Genomic DNA, 13,406 nt, shown 5'->3' on the forward strand with positions numbered 1-13,406 from the left:
GGTTTTACCTGAGGATGTGTGGTATGCAAGAAAATGCAGTGTATTTATAAATTTTTCACTGGCAGTTCCTCTGAAATTGTTTTTTCAGTGCCGTTTTCTTGAAAATACTGCTAGTGTTCATACTTGATGGAGTTCCAGCAGAAAAGGTCTCTGTGTGGTTTGTGTTACTCTTGTCTTTTATTATATAAAAAGATAGCAAGAGAAAAAGGTCTTTAATTTAAGAGACCAAAAGCATACCGTCAAAATATGGGGCTTGGTCCCATTGATCTTACTGACTTGAGGATCAGTCACAGAACTGCTATGACTTTCAACAGAGAGCTTCACCCACTCAGCTGCCTGAAGCTTCAAGTCTACCTCCATCCACCAATATTTTTCATGTTTTACCACCCCTTTGTGTACCTTACAAATTTGAGTCTCAGATGAAGCAGTCTGCGAAGTGTAGGCTATTTATCTAATGTATGATTATGAATGTGAGTTCATGGTCTTCCTAAAGCCCCTCATTCTTTTCATCAAACATGCTTGCTTTAAATTCATTGCTTTTTCCACTGTATAAACTAGGTAGATCTGAATACTTACACAAAGAATCTAAAGCATTTGGTTGTTATTAGAGTGAAGATAGCTGACTCACACATGCAAAAAATTAAAGAAACCTTACAAATGTTAGAGTGATTTTTGTTTTGTTTTGGGGCTATGGAGCACCAAACCACATCCTGTAGTAAAACAGATCTTTCCCCTTTTTTGTTTTTCTTATGTAGTATCATGTCAGGCCAATAAAACAAACAAGGACAATTGTTTTATTCTCTATATTCCCAGCATTTTATTATTTTTATTTAAATATAACATAGTGTACAATGTTGCTCAGCCTTTTTTTTAAATAACCAATTTTTGCTCTTGTTCAGGAGTCCCCTCTTTGGTAGGGGTCACACAGATAAACACTTTTGGTGAAAGATCTCTAATACTTTGGGAAGACCATCTGTGGCACAATCCTGCCACAGTAGATATCACAGCATGCCGGTCAGTCATGCAGGGCCATTGTTTTTCTTCAGTGGTCTTCAAGGGCTTTTTATTTTCATTAATTCTCAGGAATCAAACATTTATTCCACAGAACTGCTCTTGTCCCTATCTTAACTTCCTTTGGAAAACTGACATTTTGGGGGGCCTCTGAACAGTGATATGTTTTGCTAGAAGCAATTTTAATGTTTTGAATCCTATAATTATGATTGTTTACATACAACCCCCCTCCCCTAAATAATTCTGTGAAATGAGAACCTAGTTTGTAACATGGATGTTGTTAAAGTAGTCATCCAATACTGTATTTGTCCAAGCAAACATTTAATTGTTGTTGTGGGTGGTCCATTATGCCTTGTCATATGCAATTACTACTTAAAGAATTAAAAAGAAAAAAACTCCCTCTTGTAACAACAAGTTTTGCTGTTCACTCTTAATTACCAGTTTACTTTAAAAATCTGAAATTCTACTGTTGATAGATTTTTTTTTAAAGAAGCTCATTAGTCAAGAAGTAGGTTGGAAATAAACTGTCATGAAATACAGTGTTATCTAGCAGCCAAAATGCTGCGCCTCAAATGACATTTTTATTTTAAAACAGCCAACATTATTTAAGGAACAGGAAATGCAAACTGACCATTTTGTACTTTATCGGAAAGCTTCTGTTTTCACACCTAATACTTAAATAACACATAAACATTGGAAGTGCTGGTTAAGCATTGACTCAAATAAGTTATAGAAGATCACAACACCAGCCTTTCTAGAGGTTTAACTTTGTTAAAAAGAATGTTAAGCAAGACTCTCCGTGTACCAAAATACAGTTTCCAAACAATAAAAATAAAACCAACTTTTTTCACAACAAGAAGTATTGAAGAGAAAACTGCAGCATCAATATAATCTCATAGGTATCACTTAAAGTATTTAAAACAAAATAATATTATACTACTTTTTGTTTCTCACTACAGACACTGCAAAGAAGGCTTATTTATTTAGTGGAATACAATGTGAAGACAGTGGTACATGTTGGTTGATGTATTGTTCTCTATTTACCTGCTCTAACAAAATGAATCTCAATATGGTTATACTGATGAGCTATCCAGAGCTCTCTAAAATCACAGAGAAAAGTTAAATAAAAACAAACCTTATGTACCTTTTAAGAACAGACTTCATAGTATGTTCAGCTTAGCTATACTGTATTTGTTCAAATTAAGCCGTGGGAGTAATTAACACTTTCCAAGAAGTGTTGAATACTTTTGTTTTCTGAGTCATTTTTTAGTATGATGTATATGAAAGGCATTCTAAATCTGGACACCAGTGTTGCTTCAGGGTTGGCTCTCCTGTCACATACATGAGAATAATACACTTTAGCATGTTTTAGATCCTATCCTTCACTCCAATACCACTCTCAGTGAATATACATGATGGTAGGAGCTTGTAACACGGATAAGTTTTGAATAGGTGTGTTAACTGTATAAGGAATGCAAAATTATGCTCATCTTTACCTACCACTTTGGGACCACATTTTCTCATAGGATTTTCTGACCTCAAATGTTCTCATAGGATAATTCTGTTCTTTCTTCAATTTATGCAGTCTCATTGATTTTAATGGGGGTAGGGTGGGGTCCATGTTCAGGGCTTGATTCAAAACCCACTGAAATCAGCAGATTTCATCTGATTGCACTGGATTTAGGATCAGGCCCAAGGTTCTAATTGAGTTCCAAATAGAAATCAATGAAAGCTGAATACTCTTATACTCACACACATTTGTATACTCACACACATTTGTGTACACGCACACACGCACATACATACACACAAACACAGATTTACCCCTCTCTGTCCATTTCATAACAGCAGCGTGACCCTTCATACAACATATTTCTTGAAGTTTGCTCATGAGTGATGGCAGGTAGGAGGTCTCACAGACATAAACACACCCAAGGCATGCCAAAAATCCAAACACTACATGTTGGGTCTTTTTGCTTAAGTGCAAACCAGGTTAGAAGAAAACAGATTAAACACATTAACTGCTGCCTTTAAAACCTTGTCCATTTACTAGTCTCAGTTCATGAGGATTTGAAATTTTCCTCCATCAACCTCTGTATGAAAAGCTGAGAAAAGGAAAAAAAAACAAGGAATCAAATGAGAAAAAACATTTAAACCCAAAAAGGATATTTAACATCCTATTAAATAAATAACTTAGAGAGAAATAAAAAGAACTAAAGTTAGAATATACAGACAGACCATACTATTCGTTTTGTTAGAACAGTTTTACTCTAATGTGCTTATATTTCTTAATCCTATCCATTCTTCCATGAGGCTACTCCAGAAACTTCTTTTGTGCATATGACCCAAGTGCTTCCAGTAAATGCTTGCATGTCTAACTGTTCATTGGATCATTAGGCTTGAATGAGCAATGAAGGTCTTTGATATGAGTTAGTATTCCATAAATAACTTTCCCCGAAGATCATTCAACAGATTGTCTCACGTCCTTTAAATTCTATCGCAGAGATAAAAAAAAAAAAAACATTGTTCACACCGGGAATAACTCCTATCCCATTTGATCCAGCTTGTATCTTGATTATAAGATATGACACAGAACTGATTAAAAGTACTTCATGTGCCAGCAGTGAGTACAAAACCTTCAAAGGCTTCCCCCCCCCCTTTTCAAACAAGCAGACGTCTGCACTGTTTCTTTGCATTTACCCTTCAAGAGGATTACCCAGAATACTTGACAAAAAGGGCCTTTGGTTCAACTGCATTAATAAACAGTTCCTTCTCTATGACATTACTACCATTGGAAGAAAGTGGGCTGAGGTGTTTTTTCTCCTTGTTTTCTGTCCTCTCTTTGTAGCTCCCCTTCCATTCAAGGCCACAAACATTTGCCTTCCATTGTGCTTCCAATTTAAGGACGCATATGTGTTATATCCATTTTCTTCTATTCTTTCCTTCAGTTTACAATCACTGTTAAACTCTTTCTGTTAAAATAGGAAAATAAACAGGCAAATTCAGAAAGTAAACATCTTTGTACAGTGTATTGAGGAAAAATTAGTTCTAAAATAATTATATTCTAAAGAATTCTAAAGTACTTTATACTACTTCCACCTAAGCTAGAACATTATTTTATAATTATAGGATTTTCTTATTAAATGATATAACTTCATGTATAAAGCCCCCCCATCAAATACAAAACAAAAATGCAATCATTTGGGTAACAAATAGTTCATATACAATGATGAGTATATAATTCAGGCACTACTGAAATGCAGTTACTTCTGGAATAGAATGTGGTAGATACTAAATAAATCTTTTGGTTACAGAAATTATGGACTCCTTCACTATGTTTCAATTCCAGCAAATGCAAACCTTGAGGTGCTTTCATCCAGATTATTGGTTGCATATGTTAAATAAATCTATACAGCCTTATTCTCATTTAACTACAGTTCTTTTTACACCACAAAAATAACACAAAGGGGCCTTTTAATGGGAATGAATCACTCTTCCACATAAGTTTGCTTCATGTGGCTGTGAGGCTCCTTTAATCTGCTAGAACATCGTCAAAGAACTTAGTATAAATGAGAATCAGGCTCTCAAAGACTTGAATGTTTGGCCCAATATTCATATTGCTAGATTATTCACAGAGAGCCAAACAAGCTTCTGCATATGCTCTCCCAAAGATGAATGTACTGATTTTTTAAAGAAGTGGTACCATTTTGCTTGAAGAGGATGTAAAATGTAAAAGCTATTTTTTTTTGTAATGTTTAATATACACAGACAATATTCACAGACACATATTTGTATTTCAGTAGTGATGACAAGATATAGTTTCCAGATTTGGGAGAAAAAAATGAGAGAAGCAGTTTCAATTAAACCACAAAGCACAAATTGGAAGACGTCTGCAAAGTCATTTGAAACTATAATCAACAATAAGAAATAAAGCATTGGATGTGTCTACACATGCAAGTAATTCAAACCAATAAACTCGGAGCAGTTTGGACACAGTGTCTACATGTACACCTAGGACAGCAGCAATTTGAGCCAGGGTGGAACAGTTTATGCCAGAGCCAGGAGCACAGTGGAGAGTCAGCCCTGGACTCCAGGTGGTGGCATCAGGTGGTGGAGGGGCTGGCTGGGACACAAGGGTGCTGAAAGTGCAGAGCTGTGTGGCTAGTTGGCAGGCATGAGTCTGGACCCCCGTTAGCTGGGCTGACCAAGCACAATTCATGCCTGCAGTCAGCATCTACACATGCATTTAATCACAGTTAATTACCCCGGCATAAGATAGTACTGTCCCTGATGGTACTAGTTTACTACAGCATTGATTAGTTTACTGTGGCCTAATAGTGTCACATATGTGTAGACTGTGATGCTTTACTGTGCAGTTAATTAGTCTACTCTGCAGTTAAGTGCATGTGTAGATGTTATCATTATGTACTTCTGTAAGTCCTGCATTTTAGAAAGCAAGTTATTTCTTTAGCAGAAATGTGCAGGATCATCACAGTGGAATACAGCACTGCTTCTCAACATTTTTAGACTCAAGGCACCCTTCATTAATACTCAAGGCCACCCTTCGAAACTGCCACATCTTAGCTTTCATTCATTTCTGACTACAGAAAAATAACAGAACAATTCTCCTATTTCAAAGAACTCAGAAAGACTGCAACACATCAGACTGTTTTTGACAACATGGATTCCTATTTGAAATCCCTGGGTTTTTATCTTGTGAATCATGTGCAAGTGTTTGCACACTTAACAGTGCTAATATTGTGCAGCACCCTTAAACGTATCTTGCAGCACCCCAGGGTGGACAATTAGTGGAATGGATAAACATGGAGATGGCCTATAAATAGATGGTGTATCTAAGGCCTCTATTCATATGTTAATAAGACAAATCAAGTCTTGACATTATAAAGTGCTCATCACGGTATGAATAGAATTATTTGGGGCTGATTCAGACATTTTAATTTGTTGTTTATATTGAATGTTATTAGATGCCTTGATGATTAAATAATTAGAAAACTGCTACATTAAATAAAAACAGATCCATTCTTTAGGTTCCCCCTTTAAATAATTACAGACACAGGGAAGCAATGTGTAAGACCCAATTCCTTTTTAAAGAGTATATTTTCATTTCCTTTTCATAAAGATTTGAATTTAAAAAGTGAGTAAGAGGTTATATTTGGACACAGCTACGTTTTAGAGCCTTGGATTCCCTTATTCTCAGTTAGAACTATAGCAATCATACTTATGTGTGAAGAACAAATACCCATTGTTCTACTATGGGTATTTCCCATGCTTCTGGACTTTGCTGGTTGCCCCTACCCCACCTTTCTGCTACATGTCAGGGTGCTTTTAAGTCTCCTTCAGAGGCACTGGGTGTTGGGATTCTGGCTAGAGGATCTTGCCCCTCCACTCAGGGTCAGACCAATAATCATATTTATGGTCAGGAAAGAAGTTCATCCCATGGTCAGAGAATTATGAACTATGGGGGTTTTTGCTTTCCTCTGTAGTTGGGGGAAGGGTCAGAGGAGAGGTGTGACCCTCTACCAGGGATCTCTTCAACATATATTGACAATGTTTTATTGAAGCAGGATATTGGCTGCCATGGTTTCCTTGCCTTATCTGTGGCAGGTTAGTGTGTTATGTCTGTGTTGTGTTGTTGCTGGGTTGATGGTAGTCTTAGACAGAATTTAGATTATGGATTGTATAGGATAGTTTGGAAAGGGATGATTCTGCCTCAGGCAGGAGACTGGAGGTCCCTTCCAGTCCTATTTCTCTATACCATAATTGATTGATACATGTGACTCTAAGAAAGATCATTTTACAGTAGTAACCTAAGCAAAACTATGTGAGTTTGGGAAAGCGTTTTCTGAAAATATTCTCCATTTCCCAAGATAACCCTCATACTTACCGCTTTCATAAACATCAGGGCACTGACCTTATTTTATTTGCTTTAACATGCCAGCTTCTTCCTCAATGCAGTAAATAGGTAGCTGGCATTTAATGTACACTACAGTTCTAAATTACATAAATTCCGATTTGCTCCTAACTGAACAGTTCAAATAATTAAAAAACAAATAAAACAAATGAATCTTCCTTTTGCCCTCTCATCCTAACTATAGTCAGTAATAGTGACTGGAACATATTTGATAAAATCAGTCTTATTTGAGTTCTTTTTTTTCTAGATACAGGACTCCACTATGGTCCAAACCTTCCTCCCAAATTATAGATGAACGTGAGAGTTAAGAAATTCCATTGGCAGGAGTTTTGGCATCAAGCCATGTATAACCTGTACAGATCATTCCAAACAAATTTCAGTATTTTCCTATATCTGCATATATCTTGTGTATAGTTTCTCTCATATCCAGGAGGGCTGTTTTTCACATCCACCAGCGTGTAAAGAAAAGCTGCCATTCTATAGCATCATGAGTCAGGAGAGGGACAGAGAAGAACCTGATGGATTTTAGAAACTTCTGAAATATTATAGAACAGTGAGCTTGTCAGGATAGAGGCCAGTTTACCAGAGGCTGAAATTCTGATGAACAGCTCATTGCAGCTCTAATGACTATTAACGACAGACAACTGGCCTATTCAGTAGGTAAGGGGTGGAGGGAATCATATTGTTGCCTACTACCATCCACTTTGAAAACAAAAGTAGTATACTTACAGAGCCATAGACTTTTCCTTTCTTGTTCATGGCTAAATAATAGTTGCTGTTAATGGACTTAACTGCAACAACTCCAATTTCCACAGATGTTATCTCCAATATGCCTAAAATACAAAAAAGAAGGAAAAAAATAGAAAGGCTCAGCTTAATGACTTAACCACTTCATTAAATAAAGAGAGGACGTGTCAATCATAAAATATGGGTGAAATTTAAAATGGGTCCTACCAAATCATGCTAAAATTCTATTAATATTTTAAATCAACCAGTCAAAAAGCCTCAGAAACATTATTCTCCAAATCACGGCAAGAATATACATATGCACTGTTTCAATTAACATGTTTCCTTTGCTAACCCTGCATTTAAAACCTCATAAATATTGAAACAGCTCTACTTTTCTTAGCATAGATTTCACTAAAATTTATCAGAAGAGATATCTGACCCACAGCATTAAATTAAATCTATAGCATATGTCAATAGAATGTCAGTTTTACCCAAATCTTCAAAAACAGTGGTAAGCTATTTATTTTTATAGGGTATTTAGATAAACTAAATCTCTTGGCTGTACTGATCTGATAAATTCATTTTTGGCAAGTGTGCTGACATTCTGGGATAAGACTAACCCTGACGTCCATGTTATCTTTGTCTTTCAGATATCAGAAACACTCTGTTCTGTTTATAATAAATGTGATTATCCTCTTTTGTTTTTCAGATGAACTCTTTCTGGAGTACTGAATGGTTCAAGGGACCAGTGATGGGCTACAGAGGCTTTCATCTTTAGGTCATCTGTCTGAATTCATATTTACTTGGGGGTACTGAAAACAGCTACCACTTATATGAGTTAGAGATTTCTGTTCAGCTACTACTGGACAAAGGTCAGCATTAAGCAAAGTGCCAGAACTGTCAATCTACAGTTGTAACAAGGAGTCAATGGATATGAAGACTGAACTGTCCTTTGTGCACATCCAAATTTGGATTCTTATCTTCTTTAGGAACCATTTTTAAATTGGACCAATCTTAAGTGGAATAGCTGTCTAGTCAATGTGATGGGCCAACCCTTTCTCACTGGGCTATAAATGGAAGAGGTCCATATGACATGGTAGTTAAGAGACAGACAATATAGTCTGTCTATACTGATTTTCATAAAGTTGTTACCACTGGAGGAGCTGCCTAAAGAACCAGATTTCAACAAACTTTCTTCAGTTGACAACATTTTAATCAAGGAATACCTGTTATAACTTCCCATTGTGTGATGGCACAATGCATGTCTTTTGTCAGGAAAGATGAAAGAATGGAGTAAATGGTAGCAGCAAGGATCCCTTTGGTATCTGGAACTACTTGACTAACTCCACTAAGGAAATATATGAGCCATTAGATAAGTGAAAGCTTATGACAGTTCAGTTTATGACATATTGGCATACATGTGCATTACTCATTTAGGGCTTGTCTACATTGCAGTGTTAGCTCAAGACCATTAACGTAACTTCCTGCTGAATGTGAAGACTTGAAGCTAGAATTATATGGTATTTTAAACTGTAGCTACCCCAGCTGTACTTAGGCTCATTGGGAATATGGCTTGGAACCCTAATGATGCTGCTGATGTTTGAGCTACAACTGCAGACATTCCAGTCACAGTGATGTTACTTAGCCACGTAGCAGATCTCACTCAAGCTAGGCTAACTTCCAAGAAATTAGGTGTGTAGCTAGAGATTAGATTATGAAAATGGAAGGTTTCAGATTAGTAGTTTAGGGAATGAGGTAAGATGATGAGCTAGAAGTTGAAGTCTGTGATGGGCCAGCTTCAGGGATGATGCTCAAGGGCAACCAGCACGGTTTCATTAGGGGCAGGTCATGTCAGACCAACCTGATTGCCTTTTATGATCAGGTCACAAAGGCAATGGATTGCAGTGGACATAGCCTTTCTAGACTTCAGCAAGGCCTTTGACACTGTCTCCCACCCCATCCTCATTAAAAAACTAGATGACTGTGGCATTGATGCCTACACAGTCAGATGGATTGCAGATTGGCTCAAGAGTCGTACTCAGAGGGTGGTGGTGGATGGGTCATATTCAACCTGGGGGGAAGTGGGCAGCGGAGTCCCCCAGGGCTCAGTCCTGGGGCCTGCGCTGTTCAATTTCTTCATTAGAGATTTGGGCAATGGGGTGAAATGCAACCTATTTAAATTTGCTGATGACACCAAAATTTGGGGTGAGGTGAGCATGCTAGTACGGAGGGAAAGACTGCAACAAGACCTGGATAGGTTACAGGAGTGGGCTGACATAAACAGGATGCATTTCAATACTGACAAGTGCAGGGTGCTGCACTTAGGCAGTAGAAACCAGCAGCACACTTACAGAATGGGAAACTCCCTTCTAGAGAGCATGGAGGCAGAAAGGGATCTTGGAGTCCAAGATGAACATGGGCCGACAATGCGAGGTCACGGTTGGCAAGGCTAACTGGACCTTGTCGTGCATTCACAGGTGCATCTCAAGTAGAGCCAGGGAGGTGATCCTCCCCCTCTATGCGATGCTGGTCAGGCCACAGCTGGAGTACTGCATCCAGTTCTGTGCGCCCCACTTCAGGAGGGATGTGGACAACATTGAAAGGGTCCAGAGGAGGGCCACCTGCATGATCCGGGGACTACAGGGCAGACCCTACATTTAAAGACTGAGGGACCTAAACCTGTTCAGCCTTCACAAGAGAAGGCTGAGGGGGGACCTGGTGACTGTCTATAAACTCACTAGGGGGGACCAGAAGGGTTTCACCTAGCACCCCCTGGTACAACAAGGAACAATGGACACAAATTATTAGAGAGTAGATTTAGATTAGACATCCACAAGAACTACTTCACAGTTAGGGTGGCTAGGAGCTGGAACCAACTTCCTAGGGAAGTGGTGCTGGCTCCTACCCTGGGGATCTTTAAGAAGAGGCTTGATGACTACCTGGCTGGATTCATTTCAGTCCAGTCTTTTCTCCCGCCCAGGCGGGGGGTCAGACTTGAAGATCTACAAGGTCCCCTCCGACCCTACTTCTATGATTCTATGATAGTATATTTCCATTGTTTTAAGCAGATTAAATCAGTTTATACATGTTTGGGTTCTGGTCCACATGGATACTGCTCCTTTAAGATTTATTGCTACATTCACTTTTACAAATCTCTTGCAGGATATGCTGCAGGATCATTTCATTGCTATATTCCTCCAGGCTCCTGTTGACCCTCCTCAAACTATCTGTGTTTAAAGCCAAGCACTGTTAAGTATAGTGGCTGTTGATAACAGCCTCTTGGAGGGGAGAAATTGTCATGTGAGCACTACCTGCTTTGCCAGCTGACACCTTTTTTCTGTGTTTGATTGACATGTTTTTGCTTCTTTCCTTGTCAGACAATGATGATAAGAATGCAGGCCATTAATTACATGGAAATTTTAATTTGCTGAAACTGCTCGTATAGCAGTAAAACCAGACCAGATTCATTTCTAACAACCACAGGGAAAAAATACTACATGAGTATTTCAAGGGACATCATTAATTATTTTATGTTGAAATAGATTAAATTGAATTAAATGTTATCATGTTATCTTTGCAAGAATAATATTAATATAACATGTTATTTGTCCCGGGACAAGGGGGAGACTTGAACCCCGAAGGGTCAAAGAGGGACCCTGGGGGACAGCACACCCCAGGGAAAGGTAGGAGAAAGGAAGAGTGAGCAAAAACAACTCACCGGCAGCACAAGGTGTGGCGGGACTGGAAGCGGTGGCGGGAACTGCAGCGGAGTGGAACAAGGCGGCGGAGCCCGCGCGACTCATTAGCCGCGGTTTGCTTAAAGGGGAAACAGCTGGGAGAGAGGGGGAGGAGAACCAACCCAGGAGTATAAGAAGGGGAAATAGGCGGACTGAGGGGGAGGAGAGGTGGCAAGAGAGTGGCGAGAGAAGAGCCCTCGGGGCCACTAAGGCAGTAGAGGGAACAGGGGACGCTGCTCCGGGCTCGCAAAAGGTATCCGAACCGTGCCCGGGGGAGACGCTGCCGGCGGACCCGAGAAGATGCAGGTGTCCTGGCTGTATATAACCCTTGGGCCGTGAGGGGAGCCCACAGGAGTGACCATGTCGACTGGGGCTCGAGGCCGGCAGAAGTACGAAGCAAAAGGTATCCGTACGAGAAGGCCAAAAATGTTGAGACCTTCACACTCGCAACAGAGGACACAGACTGGAACCCTGTCGAGGGAGGGCTCCTTCATCGAGGAACATAGAGGGCATATTTACGTGAGAAAATCCCCACCCGAGCTTGCATAGTAGCCCTTAAGTGGAAGGGTAGTTGGGGTTTAAGGGGATGGTACTGCACTAGGCATGCCTAGGCAGAGATATAAGGAAGGTTGTGAAAGGGTGTTGAAGTAAGGTCACCGTAACTTCTTGGTGGACCTATTATTGTTATTATTATTATCGTTGGTATCACTTCCATTATTGCTCTTAGTGTTGTTACTGGTGAGCATCGCAGCCAGAGGGAGCTAGGGCCCCTAAGCGCGCTCGAGTCAGGAAAAGGTCTGGGTTTATTGGGCCCTCTTCTTAGGCCTGACTAAAATCAGGAGGGACCCTACATCAAGTAAGGGTCAGTCATTGGCAACCACAATAGCACACCGCCGAGGCTGGGATAGGGCAAGGTACAGGGGGAGTTGGAGCCTCGCGAAGAACATCACACCTTGGCTGCAGGGAGGCAGCCAGGATCAGACAGTCGTACCCTTCCACCACTGAAATATCATCGAATTTGTGGCAGGCGGGACAAGGAGGGGGAAGATCGCCTGAACCAGGAGATCGGTGGCACCTCCCTTAAGGGACGGAGCGAAAGGTTACCACCAAGTCCTTGGGCCGGGTGGCACGGGATTGTATGATCGAGGCCTGGCGGGTGCATTATTCTATTGACCAACATATTTGTGAAATTTTCAAGAACAGTATCAAAGTGGATAGTATATTGTTCAAGTATGAAATTGGCATGCGATTGAATAGTTCTGGTTTGTGCTTGAATGGTCCAGAAACATCACATTTCAATATAGTACTTCAGTCAGTGCTGTGCAATAGAAAACATTTAGCATAATACATCAAAATACAACAGATTTTTCTAGTAAACAGTAGTCCCACTCCATCACGTTCTAGCTGAAAAAGCTCAAAAGTGCTCATCAAGATGGAAGTTACTGCATTTACATTGTATACCACAAGAATTTGACTGTGCCTAGTGATGGTTGTCCAGCTGGTCCAAAGGTGGTTGAATTCTTCCAGAGTATTATCAACTTCATCTCATTTCCTTGGATTTGTTCTCCCTAAGTAAGCATGCTTTACAAACTTGGAAGTGCAGATGAAAAACATTATTGAAGTCTCAAATGATAACTTTATGGACTCCCACCTCTGGTGTCTTTTTGGAGATTTCAGTGGGGGTTTGTGTTTGAAATGAATCTGGTATTCTTAATCTACCAGGGAGTTAATGTACAGTATGGGTCAAATTCCTTATTCATTTATGCCCTTTCTGTCTATACAACCCTAGACACTTCAGTAGAGGTGCATGCTAAGTCTATACAGAATTTGGCTCCATCTAGATCACGTAGCCTCTTTCCCTGTGTTTGGCATAATTTATAGATCCACAGCTATCTTAAAAAATGGGGCCATGTCTACGTGAGACACTAGCTGTGCAGTAGCTCATTACTACTGCGGAATAGTATCACATGGCATGAAGCATGATGTGACGCCACTGT

The 13,406-nt window shown here is 39.8% G+C and overlaps 1 protein-coding gene across 2 annotated transcripts in view; it reads right to left on the bottom strand.

Moving 5' to 3' along the window:
- Positions 1–1,631: 1,631 nt before the first annotated feature.
- The window catches only part of FGF10 (fibroblast growth factor 10), a 90,347-nt gene continuing 78,572 nt past the window's right edge, over positions 1,632–13,406 (bottom strand). Inside the window, exons 2-4 of one of the 2 annotated variants that reach the window (XM_090038046.1) lie at positions 7,673–7,776; positions 3,801–3,983; positions 1,632–3,116 (exon numbers count right to left, since the gene is read on the bottom strand). In XM_090038046.1, coding sequence (XP_089894172.1) covers positions 3,072–3,116; positions 3,801–3,983; positions 7,673–7,776 — 332 coding nt within the window. In that variant the 3' untranslated portion in view covers positions 1,632–3,071. Of the gene's footprint in view, positions 3,984–7,672; positions 7,777–13,406 lie in introns of both variants that reach the window. The other variant, XM_090038047.1, reaches the window with a different exon arrangement.

This window comes from Crocodylus siamensis, chromosome 3 (assembly GCF_052110815.1).
Source record: "Crocodylus siamensis isolate JL-2025a chromosome 3, ASM5211081v1, whole genome shotgun sequence".
Classification (NCBI taxonomy): Eukaryota; Metazoa; Chordata; order Crocodylia; family Crocodylidae; genus Crocodylus; species Crocodylus siamensis.